Source organism: Lichenostomus cassidix, chromosome 14 (assembly GCF_008360975.1).
Source record: "Lichenostomus cassidix isolate B80296 chromosome 14, HeHo_3.0, whole genome shotgun sequence".
Taxonomy (NCBI): domain Eukaryota; kingdom Metazoa; phylum Chordata; class Aves; order Passeriformes; family Meliphagidae; genus Lichenostomus; species Lichenostomus cassidix.
The window spans coordinates 8,973,969-8,994,067 of NC_139495.1; the positions used below are offsets into that span (position 1 = coordinate 8,973,969).

Sequence of the window (20,099 nt, forward strand, 5' to 3'; positions counted from 1 at the left end):
TTCCCTGAGGCTGTTTCTCCTTGTCCTGTCAGTGCTTCCCTGGGAGCAGAGCCTGACGCCCAGCTGGCTCCAAGCTCCTGTCAGGGAGTTGTGGAGAGTGAGAAGATCCCCCCAGAGCCTCCTTTTCTCCAGGCTGAGCCCCCTCAGCTCCCTCATCAGACATGTGCTTCAGAGCCGTCCCCAGCTCCACTGCCCTTCTCTGGAAACGCTCCAGCACCTCCATGTCCTTCTTGCAGCAGAGAGGGAAGAATTTTCACAGAAAAACATAAAAGAGATGGAGGAGAACAGTATCTGATACCCAAAAATGTTTGAGGGGGAGAGTGCCCAGCAAATTGTTTGGGTGAGAGATGAAACAGGGAAAGCACAGTCCAGGATCTGCCAGCTGGGCCTGTTGACCTTGAATTTATTCACAAGCCAGCATGGCCTTGGTGTTTCCTTGGAGGTTTACAAGGAATGACAATGGACTGGAAGTTATGAGTTGAAAGGTAAGCAACAAACTGCAATAATTAAACCCAAAGTTGCATTTAATTTTCCTGATGCGTGATGAATTGGGTGACTTCAGCAGCTGCAGCACTAAGCAGGCAAAAAGGAGAAATAAATAGTCTTCTAATCATATTCCATTTCAGTGCAGCTCAGGGCGAGTAGAGAAGAAAATGAACTTGGAATGATTGGGAGAATTTGAAAGAAAGATGTGGCTCATGGCATTCTGAGAGTGATTTGGGAGTGCGTGAGCTAAAAGGGTTGAATATCCCACTTTTTCTGCAGTAGGACTCAAGGATGTATCAAAAAAGAATAAGAGAAAGGATAAGGCAGAAAAAATTGTAAATAACTGGGATGCAGGGAGTATACAAAGATGAGATGAGTTCTTGGAGACTTTTGTAATTATTTATTTTTCTAAAAGAAACTATGGTACAGCTCAATACATTTATTTGTTTATTGAAGTGCTGGGTGCAAAAAATACTAGGAAAGTAAAAGGAGAATTTCCATTTTCAGATTGTTTTATAAATACTGCAGGAAGAAGCAAATAATTTATATTCAGTAAATATCCAAAATAAGTATTAGTGATCTTCTTTAGAAACTGATTGATGAGATAGCCTCCTTTCCCTTGCCTGAGCACTCAAAATAGTCTATTTGGAGAAAAAGGCAGCACTAATATAATTTTACCTATTTTCTCTTGTGCAGAAACTTCCTTCAGTGCAGTGGTTGTCATGCATTGCAATGACTGTGTCAGTTCAAAGTGCATGTTTGTGAAATGACGTTAATTATCTTAGGTTATTATAAGTCATATTTCACTGTCAAAAGGAGCTTATTATGCTATTGAATGATTTTATTTTTTCAGTGCTGATTTGATTTGTATATAAAAAGACAAAAATTATTGATTCCATGCAGTAAAAGTGGAGGCAATGCTGCCTTTGTTCTTTTGTGGCCAATCACACTTTAGTGCTGTTTTGGTGAATCGAGGCAGAACTGTGACTGCAGCAGCACAGTGATCATTACTCTGCATGTCTGTAAAGGAGTGGATAAGCCTAAAATGTGTGACATTCTTCTGGTTAGTGGAACAATATTGGCTGTTTTTAAGGTTCATGCTTTGATGTGCATTGTGTCATATATTTGACATAGTATTGTTTATTTTTATGAACTAAATAACAAAGACTTGAAGACTTAATGTAAAATATATTCTAGTATTTGTAGTCTTCATGCAAGTGGGTAAAATGGTCATATTGAAATAAAAGCTTATTCACTCTAATTCCTGTTATGTCTCTATGACACACAAAAAGCTGCTCTTATCACAGCTGAAAAGTTTCATTGTTCCATTTGTTTTTCATGATGCAGAAAATTCTTAAATTGGATCATTTTCAAAGGGGGAACTTAACCATAAATGCAGGCCTGCAGCTGTCTCAAAATGTAACTTGCATTTGTATTCATTTCTCACACTTCAGAGGTAACTTTGGAGAATTGATCTTGAATTTATATTCTTAACAGAATCCCATTGTCCTGAAGTGAAGTCAAGAAATGAAACTGGTTCTTCCTTTTTTGGATTAGTAACTTTTACTTCTTCACTATATTTTGAGTACAGAAATACATAATTTTGATAAAACCTTCCTAAGTAGATTGAAATACATCATTCCTATTTCATAGTGTGTCTTTCTAAGAGGAAGAAAAGATAATTCTAATCCCCTGAAAACAATTATTTCTTAAATGGTAAACTTTGATTAAAATATCTTGAAGTTCATGTTCCTGAATAGTTGAGATGTACGTTAAAGTTGAACCAGAGTTTTAAAAATTAAAAAAACTTTGTCATCTGAAGTGTAAAACTATGGACCAATGGTATTCCAAAATTTGTAGTGTTATTTAAAAGCAAATGTAGGGGGAAAATTCACCAGTCAAGTTGAGCTGAGTTAACATTAAAAAATAGTGATGCCAGTTAGCATGTTCTGTATTTGTGTTCATGCTGATTGGATTGTCCCTACCGAACATCAGGAAAATTAAATTGCAAATTTTCCTTTTTGTTGTCACATGCTTGGGCATTGATTTGAAAGTGTGTAACAAACAGGAGGATCTCCAGAAAACCCTTTTTTATTAGTGAGGGAAAGGAATTTAGAAACACAGTAACGCAGTGGAATTACAGTAATACAGAAGTAATAGTTTTTCTCTCACCCTTTTCTTTATCCCCTTGTAATGCTTACTTAGCTGGTAAATGTCATAGCAGCTTCCTCAGTGTAGAACAGTCTCTTTTGCATCCCTTATGCTGTCCATCACTTTCACTTCCATGCTTAGAAACTATGACCTTGTCCAGCCTAGGGCTGATTCTCAGCATTCTTTATGTCTTTTGAAGAGTTCTGCTGCTGAAATGTCCTGAGCTCTCTTGCATCTTGTGCCATTTTTATATGTGCTTTAGTAGAGTTTTCACTTCTCACTTGCCATTAGCATTATCCCCTCCCTTTCTGACATTGTTTTGCTTCTGGAATGGGCCATGGACTCACAAAGACTTTGACTTCAGCATTTTTGTGTTTGTGGAGCTCCCATCAATAGAGTTCCCTGTCTAGAATTCATTTTTCATTATGAATTCAGACCATCCTTCCAGGAAATGTGAGCCACATTTGCAGGGAGGATTCAGGAGTAACTTCTTTTAGGGAATATCCATCCTGATGCTTAACCTGGCATTCTACAGCCATGGATGTCATTGCAAAAGAACACTGTACTGGAGAGAGACACAAAAGTGAATCTTTAATATGCCAATCTATATTTTGCCTCAAAAAAGAAAAGCACCCACATGAGACTTCTGCAGATCTGAAGGATGAATGTTGATTACAGGCATTTGGTCTGTGTACACTGAACTGGAGCAAGTTGGAATTTTGGCAATTGTCCTTCATATTCCTCAGGCTTTTAGACATAAGTGGTGATGAACTGTGTCAATTGCTACCAGTCTGTTACCAGGACTTGCTAACAGCATTTTTGACTCAGAACTGCTTAGAGATTCTTAACCTATTAAGGAACTTTTGGCTCAAACCCCAGTACCATGGGAGTAGGATTTTTCATTTCAGTATGCAATCATTAAACTCGTGCTTTCAAATTGATTCTCAGAAGATTTTTGGCATTTCAGTAATATTCAGTTAGCAGGTAGTAGACTGACAAACGCAATATTAAATTACTACTGTTATTGCTATTGCTCTCCAAATCCTTGACTTCAGACATGTTTGTGATGAGAAAATAACAGACTAATTCATTAAACATACTTATTAACTGAAATTTTTCTTAGAGCTGCTGTAAATCATAGCTACAGAAAGGTTACCAATCAATCTTTACACCAGAGACCCAAATGGAAAGAGCTGCTAAATTACCAAGAGAAGCTACTTAATTATTTTTTTTTATATTCAAGACAATATTGAAGTGAAATCTTTTGTCTACAAACAAATAAGCATTCTAGTGATGATTTTGATTTAGTCTGTAAACTTTCATTACTTTGCAAATTACTTAGGTAGGTTAGGAAGTGGATGGTATCAGGAAAACAGGGACATTAGAAGGGGAAAGGAATGATTTAGAATTGATCTTTTTAAATGATCTGAGAATGAGCCTAAGAGTAGTCTTTTCAACTTTCTATTACGTGATCCTAAGATAACTATATGCTTTCAGTGACTAGACTAGGATCAGTTTATCCGAATAATTTTATATGTTGTATTTACTTAGTTTGATTTCCCAACTGGATTTGCATTAAGTGTGTAGCAATCACTTGCCTTGGGAATAGTATTCCTCTCTGAGATAATAAAAGTTTAAATGTGTGCTGCATCAGGAGCTTTAATATACCTTTCACAGTCTATTAGTTGATTGTCAATAAATTCAATATGGCACAGGGCTCCAAATGGTGCATTTTCATTTCTTGCTGTCTAAATGAAATCAATATCTGTACATAGAACAGCAAGAAATTTTCCAATGGTTTTATCTAAGACATTAATCTATGTTTTTGAAGTCCTGAAAAATTTCAGTTACAGTGTACAGGATTCCTTAATTAGTTAACTATGGGTTACAGCTTAACAGGTAATGTTGAACTGCATGACTCACCAAATCACATGTGCAAAGATAACTGCTTGGTTAAATTAGGATTTCCATATTAAATGATGTAGTTAAAAATAATTTAAGCTTTTTTTTGTCCACCCCCCAAAGGGAAATTGAAACATGACTCTTGGGAATGTATACAAAATTCCAAACAATATACTGGTTGAAGTGAGAATAGGCGAGGAGGAGGGTTAGAGCTGGGTGAATAAAGATTTTAATATAGTTTTTACTATATTAAATAAACTTGATTAGAATTATGCAAAATAGTTGCATTTAATATATTCCTTCATTTGCCTTCAAAGATGTACTCAATTGTTAAAACAGATGGTCCTGTAGGTGTTTAATTATCCTGGCTTTATTTTCAAAAGGAAAAAGAAATCTGAATACTTCTTGCAGGCTTACTATTGTGGTTCCATCATGACACTACCTGAATTCTTGTTACCAAAACTAGGTGAATTTTTGTTTACATATGCATTTGTAATTCACACAATAGTCTGAATATTTTGAATTCTGGATATGCTAAATTTGGAATCATATTATTCCTGTTCTGGAATTACAGTAGAAGATTTGTTAGTGTTTTCTACACGGAGATATTCTAATTTGACAGAAGTTGCATGGTATCTGCATAGTATATTGTATTTTGCTGCAGAGACAGAAGCCTCCCATAAATTTGAGAAACTAGGTGTCTGAAAAGAATACTTCTTTAAGACCAAGGCCTGAGCTGCTTTTGTGGGAGAAGACATTCACTCCATCTCTGAAGTACCACCAGGCCTTAGTAACATTGTATTTTTTTCTCCTAAGGACTTGAGATATATCGAGGAAAAGGACAATGCTTCAGTCACCAGGAAAAGCTGCAATCAAAGTGTTGAAATTGGCCACATCAAAATCCAAATTTTATTTTTACCTAGTTTCCACAAAAATACAGTTATTACTGCCCACTCTTTGTGTGATAGTGGTTGGTGTTGCTCTTTTACATAAGTGTTCTCCTGGTATTTGCCTAACAATTTACTACTAAATTACTGGGGGTTTTTAGAGCAGCAAGGAAATGCAGTGTCATCAGCACTGTTCCAGCTTAATTTCTGATGTAAAATACTGAGATTATTAACACACACACAAGGATGAATAAGCTGCAGATTCTACTGAAGAAGCAAAGGGAAAGGTCACTCTGGATCTTGAGTTCGGATACTTGGTTTATAGTTTCTGACTTGTGCTGTTTCAGCATTCTGTTAAACTCTGTCATTCCCTAGAAATGAGGGAAATCTCAGTTTTCTCTATTTCACTTCTGCATGACATTTTCCCAGACAAAGCGAATATTTAGCATGTAATTGGTAATAGGCTCATGAAATAATGAGCAGCAAACAAAAACAGAATCACAAAAACTACAGCTGTGTTAAATTATACTTAATGTCCTATACAAGCAGAAAGAATGAACTGTGTTTATTTTCCAAACAATAAAATTTCTAGTTTAGTTTTCAATGTAATTTTGTTAGGAAGTAAATTAAGTTTCATACTTTGAATAAAATTAGGTTTTGCAATTCTGATGCTACAAAGTTGAAAAACTGTGTTGAGGACATAGAAACCAATTTTACAGTGCTATTAAATGATTTCTTCGTTTGGTCACTGGGTAGTAGAATATGCTGGAAACCATGGTAACTAGAAATGCTGCCATGGTTGCCCCAGAGTCATGTTAAAATGAGCAAGCTGTGTTTGTCTTGATTAAAATAAGGGAAAGAGAGAGAAAGAGGAGGAAAAGGAAGAAGGGAGAGGATGAGGTTAATGAGCTGTAAAACAGCAAATGCAGAGTCAGAGAGGAGCTGTGGCTGCAGGATCCTGGAACCTGTGGTGCCTCACATGAAGGTGCTGAGCCAGAAAGCTTTAAAGAGGGAAGGACACACATCAGCTCCGTTTGTCTTGACATTATTCCCTTCCCTGTCTGTGTTTTGCAGGTTTATATCAGGATAAAGGATGATGAGTGGAATGTCTATCGAAGGTACGCCGAGTTCAGAAGCTTGCATCATAAATTACAGAATAAATACCAGCAAGTGAGGACTTTCAACTTCCCACCAAAAAAGGCCATTGGAAACAAGGTACTTGAAAGAACTCACAGCATCAGTAAATGTTGGGGGGAAAACCTCTCTTATCCATACACAAGTAAAGAGGTGACTCATAAATGGTTTTACACCTGCTAGACAGTACCTGCTAGTTTTATAGACTTTCCCCCTACCAGCTGCACATTCACTGCTGTAGGTAATGCATTGATTTATCCACTTACTGAAAAGTTTTATTTAATGAAATATTGATGACATACACAAATGCACAAACCCCCCAAAACTGTACTGGGCAGTTCTATCTGTAAAATGAAGTCTCTAATACATTTTTCACCAAAAAAGTGCCAGCAATTAACACTGGTGAGTAATTAATTAAATATTTCTGTAAATTTCAAAAAGTAGCAGTCTAAATTCCTTAAATTTTCTGCACTCTCCACCAACAGTTGTAAGTTCTTTAAACCAGCTTTACAGGTTTAGTTCCCATAATCTGTCTTTGTGTCTTAGCCTTGCCATTTTAAAATGGGAATTTCTGTGTTTTCCTATCATATAGGGATTCTGAAATGAAACAGTAAATATTTTAGTATGTATCAAGTAAATCTGTAGTACCATGTAATTAAAACCTTAGTCATCAAAACTTTAAAATGATCAAGATCTTAAAAACACATTGCAATGTACACCACAAGTCCAGTAAGGACTGAGAAGTAATTGAAGTAATTTTTCTTTACAGCTTAGGCATTATTTGAAAATTTTATTTAGCTATGACAAGTAAAATATTTGAGATTTAAATCATGCTTGTGAGTAAAAACATCTTTACTGAACTGCTGGGTTCTTAAATCAGTGTTCTTAAGGTTAATCAAATACCTTAGCTTTTATATGGGATTTCTCTATTTTAATTTTTTTTGCCTTTGTATCAGGGAGTTCTTGTAATAAATATTTAAGAAGCACCAACAATAGTGATCAGTGTAGTCATCAAAACACAGCTGAAATAATGACTGCAGAACTCAGATCTTCATGACATTGTGTTTGGCCTAAGAGCACAGTAATACATATATCATTAAAATGCCAGAATCATGCTAATTATATCTGTTGCAACTTTGTGTTAGAAAAATAATATTTTCTAATTTGGATGAAGTAATACAAATTTTCAAAAAGAATTAGGAAAAAAACCTATAAATTCCTTACTGGCATCCAGATGTCAGTGCATGTGGATTATGAATTTTCAAAGGTAGTAAGTGATCTGCCTTCCAATGATTTCCCAGGAATTCTGTAAAAATGAGTAGGTAAGTTTGGCACATGTGAAATGGCAGTGATGCACATAATCTGGAATGGGTGGTGGTGATACAAATATATATGTAATTTATCAATAAAATCCATATCTCTGTTTTCTTGGCTTAAGGTCCAGTTAATGCAGTTCATTGCCTGCTGACTTAGGAGATGGAAGTACTTATGAGAGCTTTTCTGCTTTTTTTTTTTCAGCTATTAGAAAATCATGCATTTTTCATTTAATTTTTAGTGGATGGTTTTGTAATGGAAACCAGGCATTTTATTCTTTGTTACATAACTAATTCTCCTTTTTTGAAGTGATGGAGTATCAGCCACTTCAGTAAATTACAAAAGCCGCCTTTTAAGCTTTTCTTGATACTCTTTCATCCTTAATTACTTTAAATACTAATTGAGTTACAACTTCAGTTGCACAATTGATGCATACAAAATTATCAGTTGAGCAACTCATTAAAAAATTTGCATTGCTTATTCTTTCGGTGCTTTAGCTTTGAGCCAAAGTTCTACCTTAATCTTGCATAAACCCACAACTACTTATCAGATCTCAGAAAAAGAGGTTTTTATTTGCAGCAAGAAGTGGCTGCCATCCCTTGTACTCCTGGGAAACTCCTGTGATGAGACATGAGGCAGTGGTGTGGTTTCTCTCTGATATTAGTTCTGCTGGTTTTGATAGAATTGGAGCTGTCTTCCCATTTCTAGATTAATCAATACAATCTTAAGTCAGTGCCTAAAAAACAATTCCAGTGGCTGAATCCTGCTAACAAAAGTTACCTCTTACATTAATCTATGGCTTTTATGTCCTTTGCAACTCCTCAGTGTTATTAGATGCCCAAATAACATCTGGGTAAAAAATAGCCCTCCATGGGTAAATGGCTAAAAATGATTATTTTACAGCTTTTGGAGAATGGCATTGATGCTTTTATATCCTTCAGGTCAGTACGTGGCTGAGTTTGTTCACTTCCTCCCTTCAGTGCACTCAGTACTGTGGGGCTAATGAGGGAGATGTGCTTATTGCCAATGTCAGTGGCATCCAAAAGTCTTGCTGTAATTGATGGCAGCACTAAAGTTTGTGTTGAGTTACATGGCCCAGATTCAGGGAACCTCCAGCACCACAAGAGGACACCATATTCTGCAGAGTGACCTGGAATCAGTCTTGCAGTGTGACAAAATACTGCCCAGTGTTTGCTATGCAAAATATTGGAGCTCCGAGGAGGGAGCTTAACTGGAGGAGAGTAATGTAGAATAAAATATTGAGAAGTATTAATTTTCATGCATTTGTTTTCTGTTTGCTGCAGTAGAAGTCAGGAAGGTCAGGTTCAAGTGCAAAGTCGCAGAGTTTGACATTGGGCAAATACAAAAAGAAAGCAGAATTTCAGTTGACTGAGGTTTTTAAAAAGTCGGAAAATCAACTATTAGTGCATATATAATCATTGCAGTGGAATTTGAAAATATTTAACAATTATAAACCATTATTATTAATAATGTATCTTACATTAAAAACATAATGATCGAAATGATTTTTGCCTTTCATTTGTTTGCCTTCAGTTGGGACAATTTATCTTAAAAGTTCATGTTCATGATCTTGCAACAAATTTTGCATGTAGTATTAAAAACTATCTTTAATGCTTGAGAAAACATAAATTTAATATATATAAAACTAATTAGTTGAAAACTAGCTGAAAAGAGGAAAGAATACTGCTTTGGACATGTAACCTTTTTACAATTACAAAGAAGAGTGTGTATTTGCCTCTCAGGTTGATAACCTCATTTTCAGTGTATTAGTTTAACATTTGAATTTAGTAAGTTAGAACTAAAATAAAGCAGGGAAGAGAATAATTTCTTTTATAAATGTTGCTTCAAATCAAGTTAGATACTTACTGAGCTTGCAAGAGTCCATGTATAAATTTTCATATATACTGCTCTTTCAGTGCTGGTAGCAAATAGTTGTCAAAATCTTTATGAGTAATCCTGGCAAGAATAAGTGTTCTTTCTTCATCAATGCTTTGTTTGAGTAAAACAAGAAATATATTTGTTCCCTTGTGTTGTGTGTATAAGAGAAATGTCATATGCTCATCATATATTTTAATTCCTTTTTAAACTGCAGGTAATTTCCTTTAAAACTTACAAATTTCAGCTTAATTGTTAACACTTGAACTGTTGGGTTTTTGTGATTGTCAAACGTGCTCCCCATGAATCAGCCTGGTTTGTGGTTTGCTCAGTATTTTATATGTAGTTGTATATACCAAGACTTGTAATTTCAAACTGTGACTTTTCTTGCATGAAATAGATTTTTGCCTTTCAGCAAGCCTTCAGGTACTTTGGATCTTTTGAACTCATCCTTCCATTCTCACTGTTGGTCTTTGTGACTGCTGCCTTCCTGTCAGGAATGCCCCAGGACAGCTTTGGTTCCATGGGGCAGCACTCTGCAGTGTGCTCACTTATGGGAAGCTCATGAGAAAGAGCTTTATAAAATCATAGCTTTTGATTGCAAAGGGTTCCCTGTATGTTTTTGCGTAGAAATAGAATTTAATTTTTTTCATTTAAGAAAACATTTAGCTTACATTTAGCTTCTGAACCTTTGCTGGTGCTGAGTTGGTGTCTCATTCTCAAAATAATGATGAAGTATTAATGCATGAATATTTACTGGACTTATTAGTCTTGTTTTTTGAATATTGCAGCATCCTTAATATCTCAGTTGCTGCTTCTGCATTGGGCAGATTATAGTAACCAAGTAAGGATCTAATTAGGAATCCTCTTGCAAGAGAATTGTCCCAATAGAGGGCATATCAAAATAGAAATAGTTCTTTAGTTCTACTGAAGGCCTGAATTCAGTGATTGTCTCAGTGAGGAGAAATTGAATCAGGTAGCTTTGCACTGAGTGCTGACTTGACTGCATGATATCCTCTGCTTTCCTTTAAAACATTGGATACCCAATGGAAAGAATACACAGCACTTTTCTGACATCAGAAGAGTGACTTTGCTGTGACTTCTCAGCTGCATTGGGAGAACAATACAGAACTCTAAAATAAGTTTTCTGTCAAGGAGAAAATGTTGAGAACAACATAATTCATAATTTTTAACCCATGCAACTGAAGTCTGTGAGCTGGGTCTCCAGCCATAGCTTGTTTCATGCCCAAATGTTAGTTCAGTAAAAAGAATATGTACTTTTCACCTGTCAGTGACTAACTTAAGTTGCAGATTAATTTGTGTATGTCCCTGTTTTAAAAAGTTTAAGAATATTATGTGCATGTATTTAAAAATATCTATTGGTATATACATATATGCACCGGTATGCATATGACAACATCAGACAGCATTTGGGATATACATGAAGTTGGCTTCTGGAATGTGTCTTGTGATTCTGCAAGTTCTATTCCCCAGGAACTCTATCTTTCTCCCATTTATATCAGTGGAAATCCTGCCTTTGCTCACAGAGTGCAGATGGATTCCTTTTCTTTTGTTCCCAGCAGCAAAGCTGCCTTTTTATCAGTGTTTGGTCTGTTTGCCTGTTGCTGAAGATAGTGAAGAGTTTAAGATAGGCTGCAGAATAACTATTTTAGGATTAAAAATAGAGAAAATAAAGATTTTTATTGCAAATAAAACAAAACAGTAGAGCTTGCTGTTGTGCTTATAATGTTTATAGATTTTTAAAAGAGTTTGTCAAGTAAAGAGTTGTCTGACTCTGTGTGTGTGTATATATGTATACATATATCTATATGAAGTAATTTGAAGTCATTCAAATTGGAGTTTGAATGTTAATATTTTTCCTCTTAAGGGTTTCACATGGTGTCATTGATATGTAACCCCTGCTATGCATTTCCTTCCTGTAAAAAGTCAATTGCCATTTTTGACGAGCAGGACCTCTCCATTCAGAGCCAGTACCCCCTTAAAACTGCTTTTTAGACCAGATGATGGAGGAACTGAAGTCCCCTTGGAAAGGGATGAAAGGAGAAGAAGCATGATAGGAACAAGGTTTTTTAAGGAACCCACTCACCCCTCCCACGTAAAATATGTATTTTAAAATGGGAAGTATAACAATTCCTGTGTAACTAGTATATAGACAATAACAGAAGCCATATGGAATGTTTGAAAGAGGATGGTGCAGAAGGAATCTCAGGGGAGGAAGTAATTTCAGTTTAGATTTGGGTGTTTTTCTGTCCAAATTCAGCAAAGCATTTCAGGACATCCTAAAATTTAAGTATGTGTTTGGCTTGCCTTGAAATCAGATATACAGATATATGTGCTTTTGTACTCTATGGGATTTAGGAGCTCATAGAAACTATCTTTCATCAGATTCGTTTGTCAAAGTCGCATCGTCAGAGGGAGCTGAGAAAAAAGCAAAACTTCTGCTTAATGCACTTGGGACAGGGGGCTAAATAATGTTTCTTGTACTAAGCTTTGATATCCAATGTCTTCACATAGAATTGGTAGAAAATTATGAGTCTCTGATGTTTCAGAATTGGAATACATTTATGAAAGGAGAAAAGCTTTGAAAATATAAATCCTCAAGTTATATATTAAAAATTTGAAGTTAAAGATTGCTTTCATTAATGCTGCTTTGGTTGATTTTTGGATGATGTAATATAGAGGCTTAAATTCTGTGTTATTCTTGATTTTCAAAGTAAGTAGATTTTAATTTTCAACCATCTTAGTGGACTTAACTTGTGTGTTGAGTTATTTCCATACAGTCTTTTGCCTTGTGAGTTATAGGAAAAACTGTAGCTAGTATAAATTTGACAGATATGCTTGTGCTATAGTGTGGGCACAAGAAAAAGAAATGGATCTGTTTGTATTGTGTTCAAACCAGGAAAGTAACTGAAATTAATCTTGTATGTGTTAATTCTATAAAATAACACTGTTTTTATGCCATTCCGATGCCATGAAAGAAACTTTGTTCTGTGAGTTCACCTTGTTACTTTGTAGGTAAGAAGTTCAATTCTCAAAGAAGTGTCAGCTTTAAAAGAGCCATTGGGATTAAATGAATATAACCTGTTTCAAATATGTAGTTTAATGGAAGTGCCATAAAAATAAAAATAATATCACTCTTGGCATAATCATTAGGATTTCTAGTCACAGCACACCTGTTTCCTGCCATTGTTACCTGCACACTAAGGGGGAGTACAGAGTATTTCAGATTTTGAATCCAGATCCTCTGGATTTTCTACTGCATAAGACTGCAGTTGATATTTTATGTATACAGCACTTAGAAAAGAGCATTCACTTCTTCTTCATTTCCATTTTTTTGTCATATCAGTATCTAAGAGAAGAGAAATAAGTCAGCAGGAAATGGCTGGCTTTTATATGACAAATACTTCATAGTAAATGCTTCCCATTCTGTGGTATGAAATGTCTGGGTTACCTGAAACTCAGCATGAAGGTTAAATCGAGCAGAGTGCAGAGCAGCATATTTCATTTTCAGGGGTTTAATTTAAAAGGTAAACAGTTCTCCAGCTCGTGCTTCTCCATCTCCATCAGAATGTCTCACTGAATTAATCTGTTCATTTGGTGCTCAAGGGCACCATTTCAATGAAATAGTGAATTGAGTTCGTTTTCTTTTCAAGTTACAAAAATTTCCTGCTAATTGCTGTTGAAGTTTAGGAAGAAGGAATACAGACTATTTAGGGTCTACAAAACAAAACTTTGCCTGTCAAGAGATGTTTTTATTCTTGCTGTCTTGTAATGCTGTAATTAAGAGAAGCAATTTATTCTAACAAATTATTGAATATAGAGCCCATAGAAACAGTTCAGATGGTGTTGCTTTGCATCATGACATTATGGGGAAAAAAAGGAAAGTAATTTACATGCTGCTTGGACAACTGCTAGATAAAAATATGGCAGTTTTATAATAACTCATGCGTCATTTAGATATTCTAGTAGCCTCCTGGTATAAAATGAAAATATAAAAATAATTTTCTAAATTTATTTCTTATTGTGATGGTGATGCTAAATTACCAAGTTACTTGGACTGATAAACTTCCTTTCAGAGAGATCTTAACAGGGACACCTAGTTACAAAAATAAAAGTAAAGCATTCTTTTTTTGAATTTGAATTTTACCCACATTTTTCCCTTTCCTTATATATCGATATTCTTGATTTCACCTCTCTTCTCCTTCCAAAAATGTATTGTCTTATAAATACTTGCAGATTTTCATCTTCCTTGCTCTACAGCTTTTTGGGCAATTGCTAGTACTAAAGATATTCAGTGTTAATTTTTTAAAAGAAAACTAAATATTGAATACTTCAGATCACATGAAATGCTGGAGGCACTTCCTGCATGGAAAGTCTGATTTTCTTCATTGTACCATGTTAAATATCTTTGCATGAAGGCATAATAAATAATGGACATTTAATATAAATATTCCTCATTAATTCAATTTTGATTTTAAAAAACAGAATCATCCCATCAGAATGTATGTAAATAAAATTTTTGTTAGAGGAGAATCTAGTCTTTTACATGAGAATAAAGTTTTTTTTTTTAAGAGAAAGTATCACTAGAAGCTTACTGTATGTGTTAGCTTGTACATTGTAAGCACTGTATGTACCATGTTTCTAAATGGTTTTGAGGTGGGATTTTTTGGTTGTTATTTTAAATTTAGAGTCTGTCTTTATTGGTCTTCAGGGTATTTTCAACCAGATTAAAGAAAGAAATTAAGAAAGAAAACTGCAGTGCTGGGGAGAAGCACTGAACTGAGACACATTTTAACTAATATTGTTGATAGTTATTACTGTAATATAGGCTAGTGAAAAAATGGATCTCAATTTCATGAACTGTTGTGTTGTAGTTTGCAGAATCTCCTGAATAAAATTATAGGGTAGGCTGATAATACTTTCTCTGAGGAGAAAACAGAAATAGGGTTTCCCTGTTCAATAGCTGAGCAAAAGATAAGCCCAAGGGGTCTTGCTGCAGTTTTTTATTGATGCTTTTTAATTAACAGTTGATTCCTGACCAGTTGACAAATTAACACATGGCTGGCATATGTCCTTAAATATTTAACAAAATATTTAGATGACACTGAGTTTTATTAACATAACATTACTGAGTTCTTTTTCTAACAGTGGCATTAAGCATCACACTAAGAAGAGATCAGTGTTAGATTCCTTCTGAAGCTTTCTTTTTTCTGTTGGCATCTTTACTGATGACAGTGTTGCTCTGGTTAAATTGGTGCTTGACTGAGGGCATTGCAGGACTGCAGTGCTCACTTTGCAGGACTGAGCTCAGCCTGTCTGCTGCTGGATGGGTTTGCAGCAATGCCTTTTTCAAACTATTTAATCAAAAAGCATTACTTTTCTGGCCCAGAGCTGGAGATGGAAATGCATCAGCTATTTTAGTACAGAAACACAGAGTAATAATTACAATTATGTAGTAAATCTCTGTTTAAAGGAAAATAGATTTCTTTTCAAAGCTGACAGTGCCTTGATTTCTTCTTTGTATCTCATCCTCTTAAATACCTCTTTGTTCCACTGAACAGTAAATGTACAACAAAATCTCACACTGGGATGGGGAAAATGGCAATTTCCTGTATTGTATACCCTTGTTATGTTGTATAACTCTGGCCTGGTTCTGCCATACAGAAACTGACAATACAAGTAAGATGGAAGATTTAAGCTTATGCAGTTTTAATAATTTTGAGGTGATTTTTGTGTAATATGGTGGTATCTGGTATACTTAGGATTGGAAACTGTACCTTCCTAAAAGTTTTATGATGCACTAGTTACTGAAGGACAGATGTATTGAAGTTATATTTTACTGTGACCTGTGCAAAGGTGTCACTTAGCCTGTAAAATGAATATTTGCTATATAACTATTTTAATTACAGACTAGTGAGAATGACTCAGCAATTGAATATTTAATTAGCTGCTGTCTCAGCTTCTGATTTCCAGCTTCATTTTGAGGTTAGCATTTGGTGCCTCATAAATAGAAAAAAATTATATGATAATTTTGCTAAGACTAGTTGGCCAAAATGTTGAAAAGCATTAGGTTACACTAGAATAACCTAAGTTTATTTCTGCATTTACAAAAATGCAGATATTTACAGGTTCAAATTTGAATAACACTGTTGTCAGCTTTATTTAGGATTGAATACACTGTGAGGTATCAGAGGCTGATTAAAGTCCTAAGGCCATATTTCCTTTTATTTCATATTTCCTTTTATTTCATATTTCCTTTTACCTTAGCAGAGTTGGATTGAGCCCTCAGCTGTTTTGTTTTGGATTTGTTTTGGTTATTTTTTTTCCCCAGTGCTACCAACAGGAGCTTGGTTAAATGATAAGTAATGGTTAAGACCTCAGAAGCAGTTTTGTGTTGATTGCAACAGCACCAAGCCCAGAATCTAAAAGTGTTTTATCTGTCCCTAAATCATGGCAGGTAACCATAGCAATCATAGCATTTCCAACAGCTCCTGGAAAATATTTGAAACATCTTAAGTGAGCTGTTCCATTAATAATGAAGAATATCAGTGTTTTGCCATCTGTTACATACTAACAGTGTGTATAAAGGACCAGCAGTTGTGTGAAACAATTTAAACTGCGAGTTGGAATGAACGTGGCTTGTAATGGAAAGCTGCAAAACAGCACAACATCAAATATGGCACATCAAGACTCTGCTTCTTAGTTTTACAGCTTAACATCATCTTCTAATACGTGTTGAGAGTCTGTAAGATTCCCATTATCTATTACAATTTTTTGAGATTTGTAGTTTGGTATTAACATTTTGCTGTGGGCAGAAGAAACATGACAAATTATCAGTCAAAAAGAATTTCATACAACATTTTGGGAGACATGAATTTCAGATGAAAAATGTTTTCCCAGATGTGTTTTGATGCTTCTGTAATCTGAAGGAGTTTTGCTTGTTAACTGAAATTTTGTGGTCTTTTAATGAAAACTATGTGCCCTTGAACTGTGGGCTAGGAGATTACTTTCACAGTAGTTAGTGCAGAAACAGTAGTAGTTTTATTTTTTAGCAAATATGCCTAAAAATTGAAGGTGAATGCTGAGATGTTAAGTCTCAATTATCATTTGTATAAAATATAAGTTTGCTCTGCATAAATTGCTGGTAAATATGACCAAGATGCCCTACAGATGTGTATCAGAATCTGGTGTGTTTTCCTGTAACCAAGTCCCTCTCTATATGGTGCCCTTTCTTTTAACAGGGAAGGAGATTCTTAATATATTAGGAAGGTCAAATATTGCTTGCAAATCAAAAGAGACATTTGTGAGACAAAGCAAAGATCTTCACTTTGCTCCAGATCGCAGCGAGTCAGATGACTGGCTTGATGATTCAGGACAAGCTCTTTCTTGTTAGAGACAAGAATTGCTATTTATTCACCTTACCTGTTTCATTTCTTCTATACATTTTTCTTACCTGGATTTCAGAAAATACCCTTGATGCTTGTAAAAGCACCCATCCATATTTTTGAGAGCAAGTCTCCTTTTTCAACCATGTTAGCAGGATTTCTCTTCAGTGGAGTGTTAAAAGTGTGAGTTTAAGCACTGTTACTTTATCTTTCTGTTTTCCTAAAAATGAAATTTGTTTTCCTAAAAATGAAACTATGTGATTAACATTTAATAATGTGAAAATGCAAGGGTTTTTTGCAATGTCTGTGTAATTTTAACAAAATTACTTTGTCCTCTAAGTACACGCACATCAAGTGTACATAAATGTGTAGATTGAGCCTTAGGGGAAGATCTTTGCTGTTTTCTGTGTGAGTACATATGCAAATATAGACTTGTATTGACTCATAGAATCACCAAAGACATGTTCTCAAAGTAGGGGGTGGGTGTCACTGATACAAATCCAAATCAGAAAATTTCCCTTCATTTTTTGCTTGTAAATAAAAGTAGGTGTTTGTTTACAAGCTGGAATATAAAGCACTACCTCAATTTCTGCTGTAGATAATTGAGCCCAATGAAAAGAAGATTACAGGTACCTTTTTATAATTTAAGACTGAAAAAAATTGGCCAGGCTTTGAGCCAATTGTGTTTTTCTGTTACCAATTGTTCTGTTTACTATATTGTGACAAAAACTCTTTATTACCGCAACAGCTTGGCAGTAACAACTTTGTGCTAAAATCATTCCTCTGAGTAGCCAACCTGCTGTTGCAAAACACACGTTTAATGATCAAGTGCAGACCTGCAGCCGAATCATTTTGACCTTGGTTTACATTGCTTCTGGTGAGGACAACGAGCCTTAGTACATGGTACAGAATTTCATGGTAGACTGCTTGGTGTTTGTTTTACAGATCAAATTTATTTCAGGCTAAAAGAACATTTTTAACTGTTTTCAGGCTGAGTTTAGTATCTGGGATGTTCTGCCTTTTGCTTGGACAAATGGTAAAAAAATAGCCATATTAGAAGCATAAATTTGATCAGCTAAAAACAGCAAAAAAGCATTCCCTAAGCTTGTTTTGGCAGTTGTAATTAGAAAAGTCCTTTGTGCCATTATTTTCTGTAGTCAAGGAGACTCTTTACAATAACATAAAGGATAGAAAGTACCTGCATTCAGCATTTGGCTCCTGTGCCTATGGCAGAAGTCCTTCCTGTGAAAGATGTTTTTATTTAAATACATGTGCAGTACAGAAGTCATACTAAAGGAATTTAGCTTCTGCTTATAAGAAAACTTTAACCTAATTGAAATTATTTCACTGAAAATATTGTTGTTGAACGTTTGTGACGAAACAAATGTCAGAACAAAAAAAGTTGATGAATGTGCTATTTACAGATGGAGGTTTTCCTGTGAGCTTGAAAGAATAATTGACAGAAGTGAGGAAAGTAGAATCAAGGAGGTGCAGTGAGGGTGAGGCAATTCTTTGGAAGGACTCTGAGCTGAGGCTGGGGCTGCACTGGAAATGGAGCAACGCAGGATTCTCCTCCTCCCACGGCACAGTCCAGCAGGACCTGGGGAAAGGAGGACTCCAGTGGAAATGGGCTCAGGTGCCAAATGTCACCTCTGCTCACATGGTTTCTTCTGTCTTACTCTATTGTGCCCCCGCAGTTATGTCTGATCTGTTATTCCTAAAAATAATCCTGTTCCTGGTAACTTCTAATGAGGGAGAAGAACAGAACAAAATGTCAGTGAAGGTTCTAGGAATGCTGCAGCGAATTCCTCCTGAACTCGAAGGAGCATCCCTGCTTTGATGATGTTGTTCTGTTCTATCTAGGGAAGCAATAACCTTCAGATTTGCATCCCATGCATGGCAGCATGGGCTGAACCTTTCCATACAATGAATTTATTCAGTGTTGTCAAATGTATTTATGGTGTTTTGTTGGCGGTTTTGGTGGGGTTTTTTTGGTTTTTTTTTTTCCCCCAAAGAAACAGGAATTAATTTCAATGCTTTTTCTTACAGACATAAATAATACAGGTTAGATTGACATATCTTATAGATAATGGTCGTTTTTGAGAGCTGTAATTGCCTAATAATAGGTTTGGCTTCATGCCTAAAGAACATACTGTGACATTTAAACCAGGTGAGCAGTGCCAGCACTCCTGAGACAGAACACTCTGGCTGTAGCATAAAGCATCCAGCACCTGATGTCACTGCAAGCCTGTTGGAGCTCCCTGTTACTGTGAAATGTGTCACCTTTGTATTGTAGTTCACTGTCATTGTGATCCCTCACAGGCAAAAGGTTTCAACTAGATGTAAGTTATAGGATGCATGGCACCTTGCTGGTTGTGATAGACTTTTAACTTCTAAGTTCATCAGCAAAATGTGGAATTTAGACAACTATTCTATTTATTTGGGTCAACATAATAGAAAATCCTGGGATTTAAAATGCTACTTTAGAAACTTTAGTAAAATATTTTAAAGAGAGTTGGGATGTAACATTGAAAAATATTGTATATATATTCAATCTACTATGTGAAGACACAATCACAAAATAATAATTTAATAATAAAAATGCTGGAGAAATATTAATCTTTTTTGGAGCTTGTGTATCCAACACCTGAAAATTATGAAGTGGGGAGACATTGTGGGAGTAAGTCAGCATTTCCTCCTGCAAAGACTGGTAATTCTGGATCTCAAAAAAATGGCATAAATTGTTATGCCACAGCTTCTGTGCTGCTGCTCTGCTCTGCCTCTCTAAGATTGCAGTGGTTTATGGTCCAGAGAAGACAGATTCTGCCGGGGAGAGTATCTGACATCCTGTCAGTGGATGTTTTTGTGAAGCAGGTTTTATTATGATTCATGATTTTCCTTTATCTCTGAGGACAGAGTCAAG

At 35.5% G+C, this 20,099-nt stretch overlaps 1 protein-coding gene across 1 annotated transcript in view; it reads left to right on the forward strand.

Annotated features, from left to right (window-relative positions):
* Positions 1–20,099, forward strand: part of SNX29 (sorting nexin 29) — a 100,137-nt gene that overhangs the window by 48,902 nt on the left and 31,136 nt on the right. Inside the window, exon 19 of the mRNA XM_085074807.1 lies at positions 6,501–6,641. Within this exon, the coding sequence (XP_084930933.1) occupies positions 6,501–6,641 (141 nt within the window). The remainder of the gene's footprint in view (positions 1–6,500; positions 6,642–20,099) is intronic.